This window comes from Macaca mulatta, chromosome 15 (genome assembly GCF_049350105.2).
Source record: "Macaca mulatta isolate MMU2019108-1 chromosome 15, T2T-MMU8v2.0, whole genome shotgun sequence".
Lineage (NCBI taxonomy): Eukaryota > Metazoa > Chordata > Mammalia > Primates > Cercopithecidae > Macaca > Macaca mulatta.
This window is the reverse complement of record NC_133420.1, coordinates 62,954,392-62,977,730: the sequence shown is the minus strand read 5'-3', so window position 1 is coordinate 62,977,730 and position 23,339 is coordinate 62,954,392. Positions and strand designations below refer to the sequence as shown.

General features: G+C 39.5%; 1 protein-coding gene across 16 annotated transcripts in view; it reads left to right on the top strand.

The window, feature by feature from the left end:
• MELK (maternal embryonic leucine zipper kinase) overlaps nucleotides 1-21,562 on the top strand; it is a 121,239-nt gene extending 99,677 nt beyond the window's left edge. For 15 of the 16 annotated variants that reach the window (XM_077965703.1, XM_077965710.1, XM_077965713.1 and 12 more), the window contains 6 exons: nucleotides 532-654; nucleotides 8,852-9,083; nucleotides 13,284-13,380; nucleotides 14,499-14,667; nucleotides 18,707-18,810; nucleotides 21,041-21,562. In XM_077965703.1, coding sequence (XP_077821829.1) covers nucleotides 532-654; nucleotides 8,852-9,083; nucleotides 13,284-13,380; nucleotides 14,499-14,667; nucleotides 18,707-18,810; nucleotides 21,041-21,218 — 903 coding nt within the window. In that variant the 3' untranslated portion in view covers nucleotides 21,219-21,562. The remainder of the gene's footprint in view (nucleotides 1-531; nucleotides 655-8,851; nucleotides 9,084-13,283; nucleotides 13,381-14,498; nucleotides 14,668-18,706; nucleotides 18,811-21,040) is intronic. The other variant, XM_077965707.1, reaches the window with a different exon arrangement.
• The last annotated feature ends 1,777 nt before the right edge of the window (nucleotides 21,563-23,339 follow it).

The window sequence follows — 23,339 nt, the reverse complement described above, 5'->3', positions numbered from 1 at the left end:
CCTCATGGACTCAAGCGATCCTCCCACCTCAGCCTCCCAAGTACATGGGCCTACAGGCACATGCCTGGCTAATTTCTATTTTTTGTAGAGACGGGGTTTCACCATATTGCCTAGACTGGTCGCGAACGCCTGAGCTTAAGTGATCCCACCTGTGTTGGCCTTCCAAAGTGCTGGGATTACAGGCATGAGCCACCACGGGGACGGCCTTTTTCTATGTTTAGATTTGTTTAGATACATAAATGTTTATTGTTGTGTTAAAGCCACCTACAGTATTCAGTACAGTAACATCCTACACAGGTTTGTAGTGTAGGAGCAATAGGCTATAACATATAACCTAGGTGTGGCCTAGGTGTGTAATAGGCTCTGACATCTCAGTTTGTGTAAGTACCTTTTATGATGTTCACACAATGATAAAATTGCCTAATAACACATTTCTCAGAATGTCTCTGTCGTTAAGTGATGCATGACTGTATTTTAAATATTGAATCATAATACTGTTGTCTTTAAGTTCTTCTGTCTTTCATTGAATAGTCAAAGAATCGGAGTCTGGAAGATGTGACCACAAGTGATGAAAATTATGTGACTGGATTAATAGACTATGATTGGTATGAAGATAATTTATCAACAGGTGCTGCTACTCCCCAAAAATCACAGGTTAGTAATTTTTATTACTATTTAAGGCACAATCTATTGTTTCAATTATAAAAACAACCAGAGTAATGTGAAACCAAGGTGTGCTTGCAAATTTAATGAATGCTTAAGCCACTGAAAACGTTAATGAGAGATAACTGGAATATGAATGAAAGGGAAGTCAATTATATCCAGTTTGAAGCAAGCCAAGATCCTATTTTAGAGCTCTTTACTGCTCCTTTATTTCCTGTTTATTATTATTATTTTTTAAGACTGAGTCTTGCTCTGTTGGCCAGGCTGGAGTGCAGTGGCACGATCTTGGCTCACTGCAACCTCTGCCTCCCAAGTTCAAGTGATTCTCGTGCCTCCTGAGTAGCTGGGATTACAGGTGCCTGCTGCCTCTCCTGGTTATTTTTTGTATTTTTAGTAGAGACGGGGTTTCACCATGTCGGCAGCTGGTCTCAAACTCCTGACCCCAGGTGATCCGCCCACCTCAGCCTCCCAAAGTGCTGGGATTACAGGCGTGAGCCACCGTGCCCGGCCTTCTTTTTTGTTTAAAATGAGGTATAATGAGGTATACTTTACATGTAGTTAAATAGGTAAAGTCACCTTTTTTAGTGTGTAATTCTGTGACAAATGCCTACAGTTGTATAACCACCACCAAAATTAAGATATAAAACAGTTCATTACTCCTCAAAATTCCCTCATTCCCCTTGTGGTTAACTTCCCCTCCCAACTCTCGGTGGCGATTGATCTGTTTTTCTTTCCTTTTGATAATCTTTTTATTGTACTTTAAGTTTGTTGAGCTTTTTAGATTAATGAAGATTAGTATAGATTAATGTTTTTCATCGAATCTGGGAAGTTTTCAGATATTTTGTTTGCCCTAATCTCTTTGTTTTATCTTCTGGTACTCCCCTTCCATGTATATTGGCACACTTGATGATGCCCTGCAGTACTCTGAGGCCCTGTTCATTTTTCTTTATCTATTTGCATTCTGTTTCTCAGACTAATTTCAGTTAACTTGTTTCTAAGTTTCAGAAGTTTCAGATTCTTTCTTCTGCTTACTGAAAGTGCTGTTTAATCCCTCTAGTGAATTTTTTGTTACAGTTATTGTACTCTTGAACTCCAGAATTTGTTTGGTTCTTTTAAATAATTTTATCTTTATTTATACTCTCTATTTATTGTGACATTGCTCTTACACTTTCCCTTGGTTCTTTAGACATTTCCTTTTGTTCTTTGAATATATTTAAAAACTGCGATTTTCAGTCTTTGCTTGGTAAGGCCCATGTCTGGACTTCTTCAAGGACAATTTCTATTGACTGCTTTTTTTTTTTTTTCCTGTGTATAGGCCATCCTTTTTTTTAAAGATGGAGGCTAGCTCTATCACCCAGGCTGGAGTGCATTGTGTGATCTCTGCTCACTGCAACCTCTGCCCCCCGGGTTCAAGCGATTCTCCTGTCTCAGCCTCCTGAGTAGCTGGGATTACAGGCACCTGCCATCGCCTGGCTAATTTTTTTTTTTTTGTATTTTTGTAAAGATGGGGTTTCACCAAGTTGGCCAGGCTGGTCTTGAACTCCTGACCTCAGGTGATCTGCCTGCTTCGGCCTCCCAAATGCTGGGATTACAGGCGTGAGCCACCGTACCCGGCCATACTTTTTCACTTCTTTGCATATATATGTCTTGTAATTGTTGAAAACTAGACATTTAAAATAATATAATGTGGCAGCTCTGATAATCAGATTTATCCCCTCCTCAGGATTTGGTATTATTGCTGTTTGTTGTTGTTGTTTAGTGACTTTTCTGAACTAATTCTGAAAGTCATTTAGGTCAGTGTTGGGCTGCATTTATGATGATGGTCCATGAAATTATAATACCATATTTTTACTATACCTTTTCTCTGCTCAGTTAGCATAGCGATCAGCTAATGCTTGGCGAGGTTTCCTTAGATGCCTGGATCAATATGTCTCTCAGTCTTTGTGCCAGCTCTGTGTACATCTGGGGTATGCCTTCAGCTTTCAGCCAGGCAGCCGACAACTCTGCCTTAGATTTCACTTCCTATTTGTATAGAACCTCACGGTCAGCTTGAGGTGAGATCTTAGATCCTTCCAAAGTATGGCTTTTTTTTTTTTTTTTTTTTTTTGAGATAGAGTTTCGCTCTTGTTGCCCAGGCTGGAGTGCAATGGCGTGATCTCAGGTCACTACAATCTTTGCCTCCTGGGTTCAAGCGATTCTCCTGCCTCAGCTTCCCAAGGAGCTGGGATTATAGGCATGTGCCACCACACCTGGCTAACTTTGTATTTTTAGTAGAGACGAGGTTTCACCATGTTGGTCAGGCTGGTCTTGAACTCCTGACCTCAAGTGATCCACCTGCCTCATCCTCTCAAAGTGCTGGGATTACAGGCATGAGCCACCACGCCCAGCCCCTTCTAAAGTCTTTCCTGAGCAAATGCACAGCCCTGGGTATGAGCACATCCTATACATGTACATTGGGCTTGTAGATTCCCTGGTATATTTTGGAGCTTTTCCAAGTCACTGTGGACATCTTATTCTCCAACTTTTTCTTTTCAGCATTTTTGTTAGTCTATTGTCATCACCAGCTGTTACCCACTGCTTCGGCAGCAGTAGCTGGGACTGTAGGCGTGCGCCACCATGCCCAGCTAATTTTTACAAAATTATTTTGTAGAGACAGGGTCTCAATATTTTGCCCAGGCTGTTCTCAAACTCCTGGACTCAAGAGATCCACCCGCCTTGGCCTCCCAAAGTGCTGGGATTACAGGCGTGAATCACTGTGCCTGGCACCTCTAAATCTTTTTAACAGATGCCACTGGGGAAAAGGTTTTTCACACTGGGCAGGCTCTGAGTAAGGTCAAATGAAGACAGCTTTCAGGCCGGGTGCGGTGGCTCATGCCTGTAATCCCAGCACTTTGGGAGGCCAAGGTGGATATATCACCTGAGGTCGGGAGTTCAAGACCTACCTGACCAACATGGAGAAACCCCGTCTCTACTAAAAATACAAAATTAGCCACGTGTGGTGGCGCATGCCTATAATCCCAGCTACTCGGGAGGCTGAGACAGGAGAATTGCTTGAACCTGGGAGGCGGGGTTTGTGGTGAGCTGAGTTGGCACCATTGCACTCCAGCCTGGGCAACAAAAGCAAAACTCCATCTCAAATAAAAAACAAACAAAGAATTAAAAAAGACAGCTTTCATAGTAGGGTCTTGTAGGGAACTACTGGCCAGGCTAAATAATGACAATTTTCTGAGCATAAAACTTTGAAGGAGCTCCAGCCTGTTCTGCCCCGTCCAGTGGCTCCTAGGTTGCTGGTTTTCATCATGATTGTGGGCTATGAGTTTCTAAGACGATTATAGAGCTGGAGAGAGGGGAATGGGGATAGGTAGGACAAATTAAAACACCTCAAAGCTCACTGTTTCTACTTAGCTGTTTTCTATGAATAAATGCTGTGATCCTTGGCTAATACACAGAGTTCTGAAAGAAAAGAGGTATACTTTGTTTATGGATAGGGAGATTTGAAGGTATAGATCTAATTTTTTCCCAAAATGAATTTTAAATTTAATGTAATCTGAACTTTTCAGTGGATGTAAAATAAGTCAAAATGATTCTAAAATGTATGTGGAAATACAGAGGGGCAAGAATAACTAAATCATGCCTAAAGAATAAGAAGATGGGAGGAAACTGGTTAACCTGATACAAGAACTATTATAAAATTAAAGAAATTAAGATTTCCTTAATAAATAAAAAATGAAACAATGAAACCTTTCATACCTTGTATTTAGGTATATCTCTTTAAAAGTAACATAGTTAGGCCGGGTGCGGTGGCTCACGCCTGTAATCCCAGCACTTTGGGAGGCCAAGGCTGGCAGATCACGAGGTCAGGAGATCGAGACCATCCAGGCTAACACAGTGAAACTCTGTCTCTACTAAAAAATACAAAAAATTAGCCAGGCGTGGTGGCGGGCGCCTTTAGTCCCAGCTACTTGGGAGGCTGAGGCAGGAGAATGGCGTGAACCCAGGAGGCGGAGCTTGCAGTGAGCCGAGATCGCGCCACTGCACTCCAGCCTGGGCGACAGAGCAAGACTCTGTCTCAAAAAAATAAATAAATAACATAGCTAGATTTGGTAGGCAAACTGAAAATCTGTCTTTTGGATTGTGAGCTTACCCAACTTACATTTATTTTTATTATGGATTTATTTATTATATATCTTTCATTTTTTATGTTTCCTATTTGTCTTTTTCTGTATTCCCCCTTGTTTCTTATTTTTTTGCTGTTAATTTCCCCCCACATTTTATTGGTTTCTATTTGATTTATATTCTTTTAATGTTTACTCTAAATTTTTAACATATTTAACCAAATATAAAGTAAGTCTGTAGTTTTTTGTTTTTTTTTTTTTTGAGATGGAATCTTGCTCTGTTGCCCAGGCTTGCGTGCAATGGCATGATGTCGGCTCACTGCAACCTCTGCCTCCTGGGTTCTAGTGATTCTCCTGCCTCAGCCTCCTGAGTAGCTAGGTTTACAGGCACCCGCCACCATGTCCGGCTAATTTTTTTTTTTTTTTTTTTTTTTTTGAGACGGAGTCTTGCTCTGTCACCCAGGCTGGAGTGCAGTGGCCGGATCTCAGCTCACTGCAAGCTCTGCCTCCCGGGTTCACGCCATTCTTCTGCCTCAGCCTCCCAAGTAGCTGGGACTACAGGCGCCCGCCACCTCGCCCGGCTAGTTTTTTGTATTTTTTAGTAGAGACGGTGTTTCACCGTGTTAGCCAGGATGGTCTCGATCTCCTGACCCCGTGATCCGCCCATCTCGGCCTCCCAAAGTGCTGGGATTACAGGCTTGAGCCACCGCGCCCGGCCTCCGGCTAATTTTTTTGTATTTTTAGGAGCGACAGGGTTTCACCATGTTGGCCAGGCTGGTCTCGAACTCCTGACCTCAGGTGATCCACCTGTCTCGGCCTCCCAAAGTGCTAGGATTACAGGTGTGAGTCACTGCACCCGGCCGTGAATCTGTATCTTTACTTTCCTTCTAAACAATATGAAGGCCTTAGAACACTTAATCTCTGATTACCCCTCCTGGATTACATGCTATTGATGTGTCCAGTGTATTAGCTCTTGAATGTTTTTAGCTTTTTATTTTGAAATATTTATGGATTCACAGGATGTTATTGAAGATATCATTCTACTTTCTTCTTGCTTCTATTGTTGCTATTGAAAAACTAACCTCAGTCTAGCACCTTTTTAGTTAGTCTGTCTTTTCTCTCTGGCTCCTTTTAGGGCCATGTCTTTGCTTTTGGTGTTCTGCAGCTTCACTGTTAGGGCTACTGCACTGCACACCTCCAGGGAGCACACCATCTGAGTGGTGTCTCTGTGGATAGTGTCCTCTACAGTTGTATAATCTGGTAAGTAGAGATGTGGATTTCTTTTATGTATCCTGTTTATGATTCATCATGCTTTCTATGTATGGGGATTTGTATTTTTAATCAAATTTGGAAAATTTGTTGAATAATATACTGCTTTTTCTTTTTTCTTTTTTTTTTTTCTTTTTTTTTTTTGAGACAGAGTTTCTCTCTTGTTTCCCAGGCTAGAGTGCAATGGCGCGATCTCGGCTCACTGCAACCTCTGCCTCCCAGGTTCAAGCGATTTTCCTGCCTCAGCCTCCCGAGTAGCTGGGATTACAGGTGCCTGTCTCCATGCCCAGCTAATTTTTGTATTATTAGTAGAGATGGGGTTTCACCGTGTTGGCCAGGCTGGTCTTGAACTCCTGACCTCAGGTGATCTCATGACTTGGCCTCCCAAAATGCTGGAATTACAGGTGTGAGCCAGCGCGCCCAGTGTGCTTTTTCTTAAAAACAATATTTATATACATTTGTAGGGTACAAGTACAGTTTTCTTACCTACATAGTGGTCAAGTGAAAGGTTTTAAAGTGTCACCTGAATAATGTACATCGGACCCCTTAAGTAATTTCTCATCACCTACCCCTTCCCATCTCCTCACCCTTCCAAGTCTACATTTTCTGTCATTCCACTCTCTACATTCATGTGTACACCTTTTTTTGGCACCCACTTATGAGTGAGAACATACAATATGTGTCATTCTGTGTCTGGCTTGTTTCACTAAAATAACCTCCACTTCCATCCACCTTGCTGCAAAAGATAGGATTTCATTCTTTTTTATGGTTGAATAGTATTCTTTCTCTCTCTCTCTCTAACTCTCTCTCTCTCTATGTCTCTCTCTCTCTCTCTCTCTGTGTCTCTCTCTCTCACATTTCCTTTATCCAGTCATCCGTTGATGGACACTTGGGTTGATTTTGTATCTCTGCTATTGTGAGTAAGTACTGTGATAAATAATACAAGTGCAGGTATCTTTTTGATGTATTGATTTCTTTTCCTTTGGGAAAAGAAGTAGAGGGAATTGCTGCTTTTGCATTGTCCATATTATCTGTCTCTGTAACTTAGAATAGCCTTATGTTGGACTTACTTTATTTCATTTTCTGTTTCCTTAAACCATCTTTCATGTATCTTATATCTTTTTCTCTCTTGACTACATTCAGAGTAATTTCAGATTTATATTTCTATTCAAATGTCTCTATTTCCTTTATTCTGTTATTTGGCATGTGCATTGAACTTTTCATTTTTATCATGTTTTTATTTCTAGAAGTTTTTATTTTTCAAATCTATTTGAACAGTTTTGGTAGTCTTGTTCTTTTCTCATGTTTTTGTTTCGCTATTTTAAACATGCAAACATACTTATTTATGTTCTGTATTTGATAATTTTAATACCTGAAATCTTTATGCTCATAGTGCTTGTGTCTTTTGGAATTTCTTTTGTAGGTTTATTTTTCTTTGAACTCTATGGGAATTATCTGAGGCTTGGGTTAAGGTCTTGAGTTGGGTTGGACTGAAGCTTTTCTTTCAGGTAGGAGTTGTGCTTGCTTCTACCAGGTTCCTCGCGCACAACCAGCCTAGGACTACTTTAAGTTAAAATTAGGCGTGAGGTTTCTGGAACCTTGCAGGTTGTATTAATTTGGACCTTTATTTATTTGAAGACTGGCCTGTGTTTACTTACAAATTATTAAAAGAAGCTTCATTTTTCTTCTCCCTCAGAACCAAGACCAAGACACTCTTTTTCTTGCCTATTCCCTTTGAAGAGCAGATTTATATTTAACTCAGCCTTTCATTATAGTTATAGCGCTTCCTGGCTTTACATGGGAGCTTTGGATCTAACTCACCACCTTACAGAGGCCCAAGGCTTCTGTGGCTGTAGAAACACAAGCTGTAGGTTATCAGAGATAGAAGATAGATGCCCTTAGGGCAGCAGAGAGTTTCAGCCTTGGTTACTCCTTTGGATTCATTCTCAGGTTTTTAGTTTGGCCTCTTAGGATTTTCCTTATTCTCTTGCAAGCTCAACCATAAATTTAAAAGGATTAAAAAGTATTTTTTATCCAACATTTCTGTTAGAGTAGTTAATAACATGTTTTTTCTGCCCTAATTGCTGACTAAACTTTTTTTTTTTTTTTTTTTTGGTATATATCAGAGGCAAGCCGTGACTATCTATAGATTATGCCATAATGCCATAATCTATTTAGGTATGGAAAGCATTTCTTAGCGATTGATTTGTGGCCATTCACAATATTGCCTAGGATCTGAGTATGTATATACACTCAACCTGTATCATGTTGAAAATTACTGTCAATAGAACAGACTAAAGTGTTCTACATGTATTAAAGAAAACTATATATTTTCAAATTTCCTAATATTGTCAATAATACCTTTTGATAATTCATTTTAATAAATAGTACAAGGGGCCGGGCACGGTGGCTCAAGCCTGTAATCCCAGCACTTTGGGAGACCGAGACGGGCGGATCATGAGGTCAGGAGATCAGGACCATCTTGGCTAACACGGTGAAACCCTGTCTCTACTAAAAAATACAAAAAACTAGCCGGGCGAGGTGGTGGGCGCCTGTAGTCCCAGCTACTTGGGAGGCTGAGGCAGGAGAATGGCGTAAACCCGGGAGGCGGAGCTTGCAGTGAGCGGAGATCCGGCCACTGCACTCCAGCCTGGAGGACATAGCGAGACTCCGTCTCAAAAAAAAAAAAATAAATAAATAAATAAATAAATAGTACAAGGTAGTTTGCAAATGATTAAGGAATGTTGTAAAGAAATTGACTTTTCTTCTTCAGTGTGCTTTATCAAGTAACTTTTTTTTTCCAGTTTACCAAGTATTGGACAGAATCAAATGGGGTAGAATCTAAATCATTAACTCCAGCCTTATGCAGAACACCTGCAAATAAATTAAAGAACAAAGAAAATGTATATACTCCTAAGTCTGCTGTAAAGAATGAAGAGTACTTTATGTTTCCTGAGCCAAAGACTCCAGTTAATAAGAACCAGCATAAGAGAGAAATACTCACTACACCAAATCGTTACGCTACACCCTCAAAAGGTATTTGCTAAGTGAATTAAGCAGTAAGAAGTTTCATTTTTCTTACCACATTAAGTAAACGTATAGCAGGTCAGAAGTGACTAGCATTGCTTTCAGGAATTTCTAGAAGTCAAGATGCTTTTTTATCATGTCGTTTGCATTAGTTGAAATGAAAGCATATTTGTCAATTTCAATTTTTTCTCAAATGATACCGAGTTTTTCCTCTTTTTCACATTTATAAAATTGAATCATAGCATCGTAGGATATCAAAGCTGAAAGGCAAGTTAGAGTTCATTTAATCAAACTCCCTTTTTCATAACTAAGATACCTGAGACTCAGAAGGAGTGAAGTGATTTGTCCAAGGTCATATACCCAGGTTTAGACCTTGCACGCACCTTTACCCCGACTTACGACTCAAGCTGACGCCTCCATTGAGCCTTTACTTACCTGGAGCTCCAGTTCTGGTGTCTGGTCCTATTCTGCCCTATGGTATTACTGCCTGTCCTTAACAGACAGGGTGAATCTGTGATGCCCTTCCAGATATCTGTCTTTGTCCAGTTACTACAACTTCCTCATTTCCCTTGGTTTCCTCTTCAGTTTAGTCATCACCAGTTATTTAAACCATTTCTTTTATGATACTTCACTGTTTTGGTTGCTGGCCTCATCTGGACACATTCTATTTGGTCAGTCTGCCTCTTAGAATACAGTACCTAAAACTAAACTGAGTTTTCTAGACTGGGTCTCACGAGGATAGGGTGGTAAGTGTCATGACAGTAGAGACTCTCTGCCTTGTTTATTGCAGCATGGCATGGTCTGTAGTAGGGGCCATACCTGTCTGGTACATAGTACTAGGCCTGATGCCTAGTACATAATAGGGGCCATATTTATGTAATGAAATAATAAGAGCCCAAAGGAATTTTATTTTTGGTGATCCTGTTTGTGTCACTTTAAAAAATGTTACCTAAACTTTATTAGCCTTTTTTCCCCTAGCAATTGTGACCTTCTCTAGTTTTAAGATTCTAACACACCTAAACTCTGGAGCATTGCCATGTGAACTGCTGTGAAACCGCATCCTACCTTTGTGCTTCTAGTTCACTAATGCAGCTTGTAGCCGGTTTGAGGGGTTAACTTCTTATCTATAAAGATATTACGGAAGACTTTGCCAGAATATTTGCTAGGAGTTCCATTTTTATGTTAATGACATTTTCCGTTTCATCAACTCAAATAACACTTTCCCCCCAAAATGTGAGACCAGTTTGGTGTCCTGATGTGTGTGTGTGTGTGTGTGTGTATGTGAGATGGTGGGTGGGGGGGGGCGGGCACTTCCTGTGGTTGTTGTGAGAATTCAGTGAGATAGCATCTACCCTGCAATGGTAGCTGCTATTGCATTCTTTCCCAATGAAAGGGTCTCTTTCTGTTCTTTCTCTTACTGTAAATACAGTACCCTCTGTGAATCATGGGATTGGGCAGGGAGATAAACTGGACCTCAGCTCACCTTAGCTCATTCAAGGCCTTTTTTTTTGCTTTTTTTCTTTTTCTTTTTTTTTTTTTTATTTATTTGAGACGGAGTCTTGCTCTGTTGCCCAGGCTGGAGTGCAGTGGCGCGATCTCGGCTCACTGCAGCCTCCACCTCCTGGGTTCAAGCAGTCCTCCTGCCTCAGCCTCCCTAGTAGCTGGGATTATAGGCACCTGCCACCATGCTCGGCTAATTTTCGTATTTTTAATGGAGACGGGGTTTCACCACATTGGTCAGACTGGTCTCGAACTCCTGACCTCAGGTGATCTGCCTGCTTCAGCCTCCCAAATTTCTGGGATCATAGGTGTGAGCCACTGTGCCCGGCCCAGGGCTTTTTTATTTAAAAAACGTTTAGTGCCATAATCCCTTCCATTATTGACATTTTTTACTTTTTGTGTAACTCTGAAGGTTTTACAGTGTGGGTAGTTTGGAATTTATTTTACAATCTTGAAATATTATCAGTTGACATATGTTGTCATGACGAGAAAGATTGTGTTGGTCAAAGCTATTATTATTGGTCGTTTCTCTTTAAACACAAGAGCCACTTAAGGAAGCAAGTGGCTGAAGCCATGATTGCTAGCTTCCATTGGCGCTTTGCTCCTCTCCTTTCCTTTCCTTTCCTTTCCTTTCCTTTCCTTTCCTTTCCTTTTTCTTTTTCTTTTTCTTTTTCTTTTTCTTTTTCTTTCTCTTGCTCTTGCTCTTGCTCTTGCTCTTGCTCTTGCTCTTGCTCTTGCTCTTTCTCTTTCTTTTTCTCTTTTTCTTTTTTATTTCTTTTTCTTTTCCTTTTTCTTTTTTTTGAGACAGAGTTTCATTCTTGTTGCCCAGGCTGGAGTGCAGTGGCGTGATCTTGGCTCACTGCAACCTTCGCCTTCCAGTTTCAAGCAATTCTCCTGCCTCAGCCTCCTGAGTAGCTGGGTAGCTGGGATTATAGGTGTGCACCACCATGCCCAGTTAATGTTTTGTATTTTTAGTAGAGATGGGGTTTCAACATGTTGGGCAGGCTGCTCTCGAACTCTTGACCTTAAGTGATCCATCCACCTCGGCCTCCCAAAGTGCTGGGATTACTTTGGGATGCGTAATCCCAAAGTAAATTTGGGGTGCGTAATCCCAAAGTAAATTTGGGGTGAGTCCACCATGCCCAGCCCTGCATTTTACTTTCATTGTGAGTTATTTTTGACATAAATATTAATTTCATTTTTGTCACTCCTACACAATGCAGGCATTGGCAGTTTGTTGAAGGTCAGTTCTGTATGGTGATAGATACTGTCTGTATACAAAGATGAAAACCGTTTTTATAGATCTTTCTGATTGTTCTTATTTTCTTGTTCTTGTGCAAAGTGAGAATATAGCCAAATAGTCATAAACAAAACCAAGCCCCTAATCTCTTTTACAAATTTTGATATTATATCTTTGTTTTTATAGTGTGAATATTATGTCTAAAGGGTATAAAACTTTTAGATCATGAGCTAATCAGCATAACCAGATTTGTTAGTACAAATTTGTCACAAACTATCTGGAATGCAAATACCCTACTTAGAATAAAACATAAAATTCTGGAACAGAGAATATAAAAAAAATCAAAGCTTACATCTCTTTTTTTTTTTTTTTTTTTTGAGATGAAGTCTCACTCTGTCTTCCAGGCTGGAGTGCAATGGTGTGATCTGGCTCACTGCAACATCCGTCTACTGGGTTCAAAGGATTCTTCTGCTTCAACCTCCCAAGTGGCTGGGATTACAGGCGCCTGCCACCAGGCCCGGCTAATTTTTCTGTATCTTTAGTAGAGATGAGGTTTCACCATGTTGGCCAGGCTGGTCTCGAACTCCTGACCTCATGATCTGCCCTCCTCGGCCTCCCAAAGTGCTGGGATTACAGACATGAGCCACCGTGCCTGGCCAAAGCTTACATCTCTTTTTTTTTTTTTTTTTTTGAGACGGAGTCTCGCTCTGTCGCCCAGGCTGGAGTGCAGTGGCCGGATCTCAGCTCACTGCAAGCTCCGCCTCCCGGGTTCACGCCATTCTCCTGCCTCAGCCTCCCGAGTAGCTGGGACTACAGGCGCCCACCACCTCGCCCGGCTAGTTTTTTGTATTTTTTTAGTAGAGACGGGGTTTCACCGTGTTAGCCAGGATGGTCTCGATCTCCCGACCTCGTGATCCGCCCGTCTCGGCCTCCCAAAGTGCTGGGATTACAGGCTTGAGCCACCGCGCCCGGCCAGCTTACATCTCTTTAATAACTTATGTCAAGCTTTCACAGGGGTCTGTTCTTTTTGCCTAACATGAGTTTAATCGGGCTATGAATTGAATTAACACCTTTTAATATTAGATCAATTAAAAGCATAAATTGGGCCCTTGTACAAATACAGATTGACTTTTATTTTTAGAAAAAGAATCAGTAATTATGAGATTTGTATTTTTATGATCTGTTTAGATTTATCATATGATGTTTGTAATAAAATTAAAAGCATGGCCTCAATTTGCAGTGAAGAAAAAAAAGAAGAGCCACACATACAAGGCAAAATGATTTTGTTTTTATTATAAATCACATGGAAACATTTCTTGAAAGAGTTAGAGCCTTTGACATCACAGGTCAAGTGATTATACTATTTCTGAGTCAATGAATAATGTGATACATGCATTATTATTAATAATAGAAATTTCAGAACCATAGTATGTGCTGCATATGGATTGTGTTTGTTCTGTTTCTAATAGCTAGAAACCAGTGCCTGAAAGAAACTCCAATTAAAATGCCAGTAAATTCAACAGGAACAGACAAGTTAATGACAGGTGTCATTAGCCCTGAGAGACGGTAAGTGTTTGGTTTTTTTAGGTTCTAATCTTTAGTGTATGTAACCAGATTTCCTTTTTCATATATTAATAGACCTGATTAAGGTAAATCATCACATAGATTCTGTTGGAGAGTAGGAATATCTGTTTATATGTGGATGACCTGTGGCCATTCCTGGACATGTAGCTACTGCCTTCCTCATGGGGTAGAATTGTGAAACTGATCAGCGGTAGGATGGCACCTTAAGTACAACAGGCTGGGAAGACAGTGGACCCCATCCCAGCCAACTAGTTGCCTCTCTGAGGCCCATCTTACCCTTCTCTTCGGCCAGTGAAATATAGATATCCACTAACAGATTGTAGTCCTCCCAAATCGTAAAGATACTCACTGTTGTTTCAAAGAAAATCCTCTGTATGAAAAGTTCTGCAGCATAGGTAACCCTTCAAGTTGCTATTCTTTTATAGCAATTTCTTAAAGGCATTGTCTATTTTAGAGACAATTGGGAGAATTAGAATGTGAACCGGGTATTAGATATTATGGAATTATTATTAATTTATTGATGTGATAATGGTATCGTCTTTATGGAAGACAGCATCCTTATTCCCTGGAGATGTATACTGAAGTGTTTCAGAGTGAAGTGTCATGGTATCTTCAGATGAGTTACTTTCAGTTGGCTTAGCAAATATAAGTAAATTTAATGTATTACTTATATACATTAAATTTATGTATATAGATATATGCATTGATATATATATCAGTATATATCTATATACATATGCACATTAATATATTATCTATATCCATACAGAAAGCAAAGAGGCAAAATATGAACAATTGTTGAATCTAGGAGGATATACTGGTGTTCACTGTACTCTTCTTTGAACTTTTCTATATATATGACATTTTTTAAAAAGGAAGGGGATAAATAGTTTTGCTGAGTGGCAGTTGCCTGGTGGAAGGGTGACAGCTCCTGTCCAGGAGGAAATGGCTTTGGTGCTTCCTGATGAGGAGAGAGGTGATCTGGCCCTGGCATACCTGAATGAGGCACCCTAATGTGTATGAAGGGACAAAAGTTCGCCCTTGTGGACCCCACAGGCCGGAGGCCCAGCTCTACTCATGCCTTTTTTGTTTTGTTTCAGGTGCCGCTCAGTGGAACTGGATCTCAACCAAGCACATATGGAGGAGACTCCAAAAAGAAAGGGAGCCAAAGTGTTTGGGAGCCTTGAAAGGGGGTTGGATAAGGTTATCACTGTGCTCACCAGGAGCAAAAAGAAAGGCTGTGCCAGAGATGGGCCCAGAAGACTGAAGGTAAGCAGGCTGGAATTCTTTCATATGGATTTCAGCAGCTGACTGCTAATGGACTGCCTTTTTTTTTTTTTTAAAGGTACTGAATGAATTTATTAGTGTTTTTTATTTGAGTATTTATTCACTTAGTTAATATATGTTTTTTGAGCAACTAAAATATGTATGTTATTGTGCAGTCGGTAAATAGATACAGTCACTCCCTTCAAGGAGCAAACAGCTATCATTCAAATATTCAAGAGCAGTTGGAGGGATTGGTCACAGGGGCAACATGGAGATGAGGAAGCAGTGGGCACAGATGGAGAACTGAGAGCTGCCTTAAGGAGGGGGACTTGAGCTTAGTTGTGTCCCTGATTCATTGATACTTTGTAGGCCCTCATGAAATATTTGAATGCATGGGAAGATAATTGGAACTTTGAATGTGGTGTGTGTCAGGAAAACAGTGAGTGACAAACGGGGAAGGTAGGCTGGAAGGGCCTCAAGGCCTGGCTAAAAAGATGTGGATCTTATTTAATAGACCCAGTACACTTTAAAAGGGTTAATGTGTCACTGGTGTGGACAATATATTTGGTCAAGGAAGGAAAGGAAAAATAAACTGTTAGTTGATATAAAGTACTTTTTATTCTCTTGGATTCTCTCTGAGCATTCATTCAAACACCTAATGAATACATGTTTGTTTTGTGGAAGGGGAGTAATTAAGAGGTAAAGGGATGAATGAGACACAGCCCGTGTCCTTGAGGAACTCTTAGGCTGGCTGTGAAAACAGGCTGGGATGTTGTTCTGACACACTGGGCTCAGTGCTATAGTAAAAACACGTTCCAAGAGGTGTGGACCCAGAGCGGGGGAGAAGATGGTAGTGTGCCTATCATTTGGGGACTGGGTCTGTGTTTAGTTTTTGCACTGAGACTCTCGTAATGAGCAAATCTGGGTGGTTTGAGGGAAGGAAAATGCTGAGCTATTGGGCAGAAGGGTGTTTCAGAGGAGAATGTTCTGAGATCTCATTTGTGTTCTGTCTTAAAGTGGAAGAAGATAGGATTTATCCACTAGCAGTCATTGCCTTGAACTTACGTAGTGTGCTGAGAAGTTTACGTTACATATGGCTGTTTATTAGGCATATTTTATTCTTTTGTTCTGAAATTTCTCTGGTTGGAGATAGTTAAGTATTTCAAGGACTGACACTGGGATTTAAAAAAAACCATAGTACCATTGCACTGAAAAATGTTAAATAAAATTAAGGAAACTAGTTCAACCATATATATGTATATATACATTATTGAGAAGCTCAGCAGTTACCAAATACTAATGGATAATGTTCTAAAAATGGTCACTTATGTAAATATTTTGGAACCTGAATGCATTTTTCAATAGAAACTACTGTGGTATTAGTTGGCTTTCTAGGGAGTTCTCCAGTACTTCCAGAATGTAGGAGAAAAACCACAAGATTGGGAATGAGAAGACCTGGGTTCTGGCTCCAGCTTTGTACTATATAGCTTTGATAAATCATTTTATTCCTGATCTCCTCAGTTTCTTCATTTGTAAAATCTGGAAAAATGCCTACCCTGGCAACCTCACAGGGCTGAGATGTAGAAACAAGACTCTACATATGGGATGCTACGTGGCGTATTAAATACTTTATTAGTATAAGGTGGTATTTCCAACATCAAGGATTACTATCAGTGTTGAGCACTTTACCCCCCCCCATGTATAGGCCCATGGTCTAATTAGCAGAGTGCTAAGATCAAAAACTTTAACTTTAGATCTTTAACACTTTTTATTGCTTTTAAGTTTTTGCAAAACTGAAGGACTGTCTTTGGGAAATTAACCTTATTTTTTTCCACCAACTTCAAATACTGTACTAAAAACTATACACTTACCAGAAGAGCTGCAAGGATAGTAGAAATAATACCATAGTTTTTTAAGATAGCAAATCATATGTAGTTATGTCCTCTTTTAGGAAGCAGTCTATTAAAAATCCAAAATTTAAATAGATAAATTAGGATTCATTCTTTATTTTACCAAAGCAGTAATTTATATTGTGATTTGAAGGTGTTCAGTTTATTATTAATATCGTCTTGACAGAGCCAGTTTAGTTTGGTGAAAAGAGTGCTAGATCAGGAACCAAGAAAGAGAGGGTCCCTTTGTTAACACTCAGTTTCACGACATTTGCTATATGGGTGTATTGTGTGCACTATTATTTATCTGGTATTTTCTTTATGTTGACTCTCCTTTAACAAATAGATTTATAGAGATACAACTGATATGTAATAAACTTGCACATATTTTATTTTATTTATTGTTAATTTTTTGAGGCAGAGTCTTGCTGTGCTGCCTAGGCTGCAGTACAATGGCATGATCATAGCTCACTGCAGCCTCAACCTCCTGGGCTCAAGTCATCCTCCTGCCTCAGTCTCCTGAGTAGCTGGGACACGTGCCACCACACTTGGCTAAGTCTTAATTTTTTGTAGAGACGAGGTCTCACTATGTTACCCAGGCTGGTCTTGAACTCCTGAGCTTAAGTAATCCTCCTGCCTTGGCTTCCCAAAGTGCTGGGATTACAGTCATGAGCCACCACACCTGGCCAACTGTGCATATTTTAAAGTACAATTAATATGCTTTGGCATTATATATAACATCTGTGAAACCATTACCACAATCAAGATAATTTTTTAAAACTCAAGTTTATTTAAAAGGAAACATATATCATTAGGTTTTTTGTTGTTGTTGTTAATTATGTTTTCTAAATCAGATGGGAACAAATACATATTTAATACAAATATGTTTTCTAAATCAGATGGAAACAAATACATATTTTAAAATATTTATCCATGTGCCACCCAGAATTACCTTGTATATCTTATATCACACTATGAGAAGCACTACCTTAAGAAACTTATATCTCTTCTTTGGGCAATAGGTTCTTATTTTGAAAAGTTGGATACTTTTTTCCCTCAGCATTTTATTTATACAATGAACTCAAACCTGAAAGATATAGAAACTAAGGTTTTGTTTGACAGTGAAGGTACTTACCAGAAAGGGAGGGATTTTTGTGTGTCCAGGACCCGCTAAAACAGTGCCTAGCACATAGTAAATATTCAAAAAATAGTTGTTGAATGAATGAAGGATAAATATCAATTAGGAATGAAATTATCTCTCAGGATTAGGCTCTCAGTCAATGAGAAAAAATAACATGACATTACTTTTTTAAAGGAATACCTGTTACATTTATTTCCTCATATAACTGTCATAAAATCAGCTCCTGGAACTCTATAATATTCTTTTTTTTTTTTTTTTTTTTTTTTTTGAGACGGAGTCTCGCTCTGTCACCCAGGCTGGAGTGCAGTGGCACGATCTCAGCTCACTGCAAGCTCCGCCTCCTGGGTTTATGCCATTCTCCTGCCTCAGCCTCCTGAGTAGCTGGGACTACAGGCGCCCGCCATCTCGCCCGGCTAGTTTTTTGTATTTTTTAATAGAGACGGGGTTTCACCGTGTTAGCCAGGATGGTCTCGATCTTCTGACCTCGTGAGATCTTCTGACCTCGTGATCTGCCTGTCTCGGCCTCCCAAAGTGCTGGGATTACAGGCTTGAGCCACCACGCCCAGCCTGTATTCTTTAAATAATCCAGAAAGAATTAAGGAAACATATCCAACTAAGTACAAAGCAAACTTCGTATGGTGTTTATCTTTCTGTGGTATACATTTCAGGACTGTTAATGTCTCTTAAAATAGTGTGGGAAGGGGAAAACAAGCACAGCTCAAACAGTTAGATGGATGCTCTTTAATATTTATTTCTTTAAAAGGATTGGTAGAGAGGAAGATGAAAGTATGAAAAGGAAGCTATGGGTGTGGTTACTAATAACCATCATTTCTCTAAACTTTCCCAGTGTGCCATGAACTCACTAAGAGTTGACTGTAAATTCCTTTGGTATTTTTCAGGAAATAGTTCCATTTGAAATGGTACTATATTGAGGAGTTTTGGAACTCTTGATCTGGTGTGATAGTCTTTGTGTTGATGTAAAAATTTACTTCTCTTCTTTTTCTTTTTTAAGCTTCACTATAATGTGACTACAACTAGATTAGTGAATCCAGATCAACTCTTGAATGAAATAATGTCTGTCCTTCCAAAGAAGCATGTTGACTTTGTACAAAAGGGGTAAGAAGCACATTTACAAGCTGTTGCATTTATTACTTAATGTCTTTTGGACTTTGAGAAAATAGGGGTTGGTTGGGTGCTGTGGCTCATGCCTGTAATGCCAGCATTTTGGGAGGCTGAGGTGGGCAGATCACTTGAGGCCAGGAGTTCAAGTTCAGCCTGGCCAACCTGGAGAAACACCATCACTACTGAAAATACGAACAAATTAGCTGGGCATGGTGGCGCATGCCTGTAGTTCCAGCTGCTTGGGAGGCTGAGGCATGAGAATCACTTGAACCCGGGGGTGGAGGCTGCAATGACCTGAGATCACACCACTGTACTCCAGCGTGGGTGACAGAGCGAGACTCTGTCTCAAAAAAAAAAGGGAAAATAGGAGTTGATCTCCCCACCTCTCTGCTTTAGAAAAAATATATTTCTCCCACCTCATTCCAAAAGCTTTTAAGGTAGTGTTATTGCTTATAATTTATTCTCTTTTGTTTGGTTCAAGCTATAAAAGTTTTAGAAGCATAGATATTGTTCCACTTTCAAAGTTAGACTTTTTATTTCAAAATAGGAAAATTCAAAATTCTTCTGGCTTTCTTGTAGATCCTCTATTTTCCTTTGATTTTCTGCTTTACAATAATATTTATACATTATAATTAAATTTGTGAGACATTTCAAACAAATCAGGGATTTATATAGAATCCTTCTCTTCATGACTGGCTGTTTTTCAGGGCTGGATTTTCAGTGCTTTAGGAAGTTTTTTCACCTTATTTCTCTCCTTTTGAAGGAACTGCCATCAAAAGCTCCTTGGTTATGATCTCCTGGTCTCAATAGCCAGGCCTCTTCTGGTTACCCAAGATGGCCATATTTCTAAGCATTTCCATTCAATTATTTCCCTTTAAAATTTCTTTATTAAAGCAGCCAGTAGAGACATGCATGGATTTAAACATGTAAATAGAATAGTCAATATAGAGTAAGATTTTAAGAAACATTCTTGTACAGATATAATTTTACTTTTTACTTACCTGTAAATGTTGGCAAGCATTCCTTCTATGAACCCTGGCATTCCTCTCAGGCTTCATTAGAACACGTCTCTCCCACTCTGATCTCTTCTTCATGCTTGGGGCTTAGGAGCCTCTGGGCATATCTCTGTCACAGGCCTCTCAATGATCTGTTCTCTAACATGTGACTAAATTGTTCTATGCCTCATCTTCCTGTCAAGAATCTTAACTACAGGGTGCTCCTTTTGGCATTTCTGATGTTGACTGCTTATTTTTGAAAGATCAAGCCTCTTTCCCAAAACACATGACTAAGTTACTAAGAAAAAGAATATTTTGGTACATAACAGTGTGAAACAGAAAAAAGTGCGTAACAGAAACAATGTAACTTCTCCACACATCTGCGGAACAGCACCTAATCAGGAACCCTTAAGTATTTAGGGAATTGAAGCTTAAAATCAGTTCTATTTATTGAAGATTAGTAAGACAAAACTCTAAAATAGAATGTAAACTAATTAAAAATTATTTACATGAATTAAATTTATCCAAGTTTTCAGGGTCATACATATGTCTTAAGATGAGTTTCAGGCTTCATTTTGACTGGGCCTTTCCATTCTCAGAGTAGATAATGCGGCAGTTCTAGCTATAAATGCTATACATTTCAGTTATGGAAATATATCATTTCCTTGGGCTTTTTCTTCTGCTATTCTTTCTGCCATAAAGTGATGTGATGATCATAACCTCTTATTACTAATTAGAAAAACCTCAGAAACACGTGCCTTTCTGACAGGTTAGTGGCTTCAGCTTTATTTATATGAAAGACAGAAGTTTCTGACAAGGCTCACACATATGAAATATTATCTTTCTTGCACTTTCCTTTGTTGTGAATGTTGTGGAAATGCCCAGTGTTTGCGGATTACACTGTTGAAAGGGTTACGTAAAGAATGCCAGATTTCTTGAGCATGAATGGCATGTATAGCTATGAAATAGGGGCTTTTCTTTGGAGCAAGGGCGAATTCTAATAAAGCCTTTTCATGCTTATTCTTAGGATCCTAGTTCAGCTTCTGGGAAAACACCAGTCATACTCTATTACTAAAGCATAGTTAGGTCATTTGGAAACTGTAAACAGTAATACTTTGCTTAATATGAAATAATGGTTCATTTCCTCCACTGGCCTCCTCGAGGCTTAGAAAACTCTTATATAGAATATGGTTCTCCTACTAACTAGCTTCTTATCTTGTTTTTTGCAGTTATACACTGAAGTGTCAAACACAGTCAGATTTTGGCAAAGTGACAATGCAATTTGAACTAGAAGTGTGCCAGCTTCAAAAACCGGATGTGGTGGGTATCAGGAGGCAGCGGCTTAAGGGCGATGCCTGGGTTTACAAGAGATTAGTGGAAGACATCCTATCTAGCTGCAAGGTATAATTGATGGATTCTTCCATCCTGCCGGATGAGTGTGGGTGTGATACAGCTACATAAAGACTGTTATGATCGCTTTGATTTTAAAGTTCATTGGAACTACCAACTTGTTTCTAAAGAGCTATCTTAAGACCAATATCTTTTTGTTTTTAAACAAAAGATTATTTTGTGGATGAATCTAAGTCAAGCCCATCTGTCATTATCTGTTACTGTCTTTTTTAATCATGTGGTTTTGTATATTAATAATTGTTGACTTTCTTAGATTCACTTCCATATGTGAATGTAAGCTCTTAACTATGTCTCTTTTTAATGTGTAATTTCTTTCTGAAATAAAACCATTTGTGAATATAGCAGGCTTCTCTTCTTTGTATTTGATTTTGATCCAAATAAAACCTCAAATGGCTTCCTGACTATTAAGTAGAGACTATTTGGAGTATGTTTTATCTGTTATCAAATATGCCTTGGGCAGAAAAACAGATAAGAATTCATTTGCATAATTTTTTCCTGTCTCTGATTTAAGTAGGATTTATTGTGATCGTTAACTAAGTCACAGCTGTGGTTACCAAAGTTAAACAACACATTTAATATGTTGAATAAAAGAGTATTGACTTCAGTAAGTATGTTTGGTCAACAAATGATAAGTATCCAAACTATGAACCCCCCCTGAAATGTTACTTTATGGTAATTTCCCTAAGTCTCAATGTTGGCCCCAAATTTGTATTTTTATTTCATTTTATTAGTCTCTAAAGGCTAGAACTCAAGTTATATTGGTATGGATTTCACCAATTAAACTAGTTGGAGGAAAAATAGCACTCCTTCTGGTCAGTAGTGAAGGGAATGTTTTGTCATTCATTTATTCAATAAATGTTTACTAAGTACTTACAAGCTTTAGGTCCTCAGGCTGAAGCTACTACTGTCTAGTAAACCCAAGGATTTCAGAGTCTGTTAGCAGGGACAGATGTATTTGTAGCATAGCAGGACTGACCCACTTTGCATGGAGTTAGAAATGAATTCTTGAAAGAAACAGCATTTGTCATTGAAGGATATATAGGAGTTCAGCAGAAAGAGAAGAGTGAGGAGTGTGACTTTTTTCTTTTCTTTTCTTTTCTTTTTTCTGAGACTCAGTCTCACTCTCCCAGGCTGGAGTGCAGTAGCGTGATCTCAACTCACTGCAGCCTCGACCTCCTGGGCTCAAGCAGTCTTCCTGCTTCAGCCTCCCAAGTAGCTGGTAGTACGGGCATGTGTCACCACACCCAGAAAATTTTTTTATTTTTTGTACAGACAGGGTCTCACTATGCTGCCCAGGCTGATCTCAAAACTCTTGATCTCAAGCAGTCCTCCCACTTCAGCCTTCCAGAGTGCTGGGATTACAGGCATGAGCCACCACCTCAGCTTGGGACATGACATTTTTGAGAGAACAATATGTGCAAAGACAGGGAGTTATAAAATGTCATTATGTGTTTGGGGTGGAAGCGGGAAATGACAGTAGATGAGTTTCAAAGTTTAGATGGAAGTAAGTCATGAAAGTACTTGAATGCCCCATTAAAATAAGTTTTTTGGCAAAGGAGAGCTGTCAAAGGATTTTTAATTTTTTAACAACAGCTTTATTGCGATGTAATTCATATGTCATAAGATTTACTCCTTTAAAGCCTGTACAATTCAGTGGGGTTTTAAAAGTATATTCAGTCTGGGCGCCATGGTTTATGCTTGTAATCTCAGCACTTTGGGAGGCCGAGGTGGGTGGATCACCTGAGGTCAGGAGTTTGAGACCAGCCTGGCCAACATGTTGAAACCCCGTCTCTACTGAAAACACAAAAAAGTATCCAGGTGTGGTGGCATGTGGCTGTAATCCCACCTACTTGGGAGGCAGAGACAGGAAAATCACTTGAACCTGAGAGGCGGAGGTTGCAGTGTGCCGAGATTGTGCCACTGCACTCCAGCCTGGGTGACAGTGAAACTCCGTCTCAAAAAAAAAAAAAAAAAAAAGTATATTCATAGTTGTGCAACCATCACCACAATGTCATTTTAGAACATTTTTATTATCTCAAAAAGAAGCCCCATACTTGTTAGCAGTTACTCCCCTTTCCCCACACCCCAGCCCCTGGCCACCACTTACCTACTTTCTCT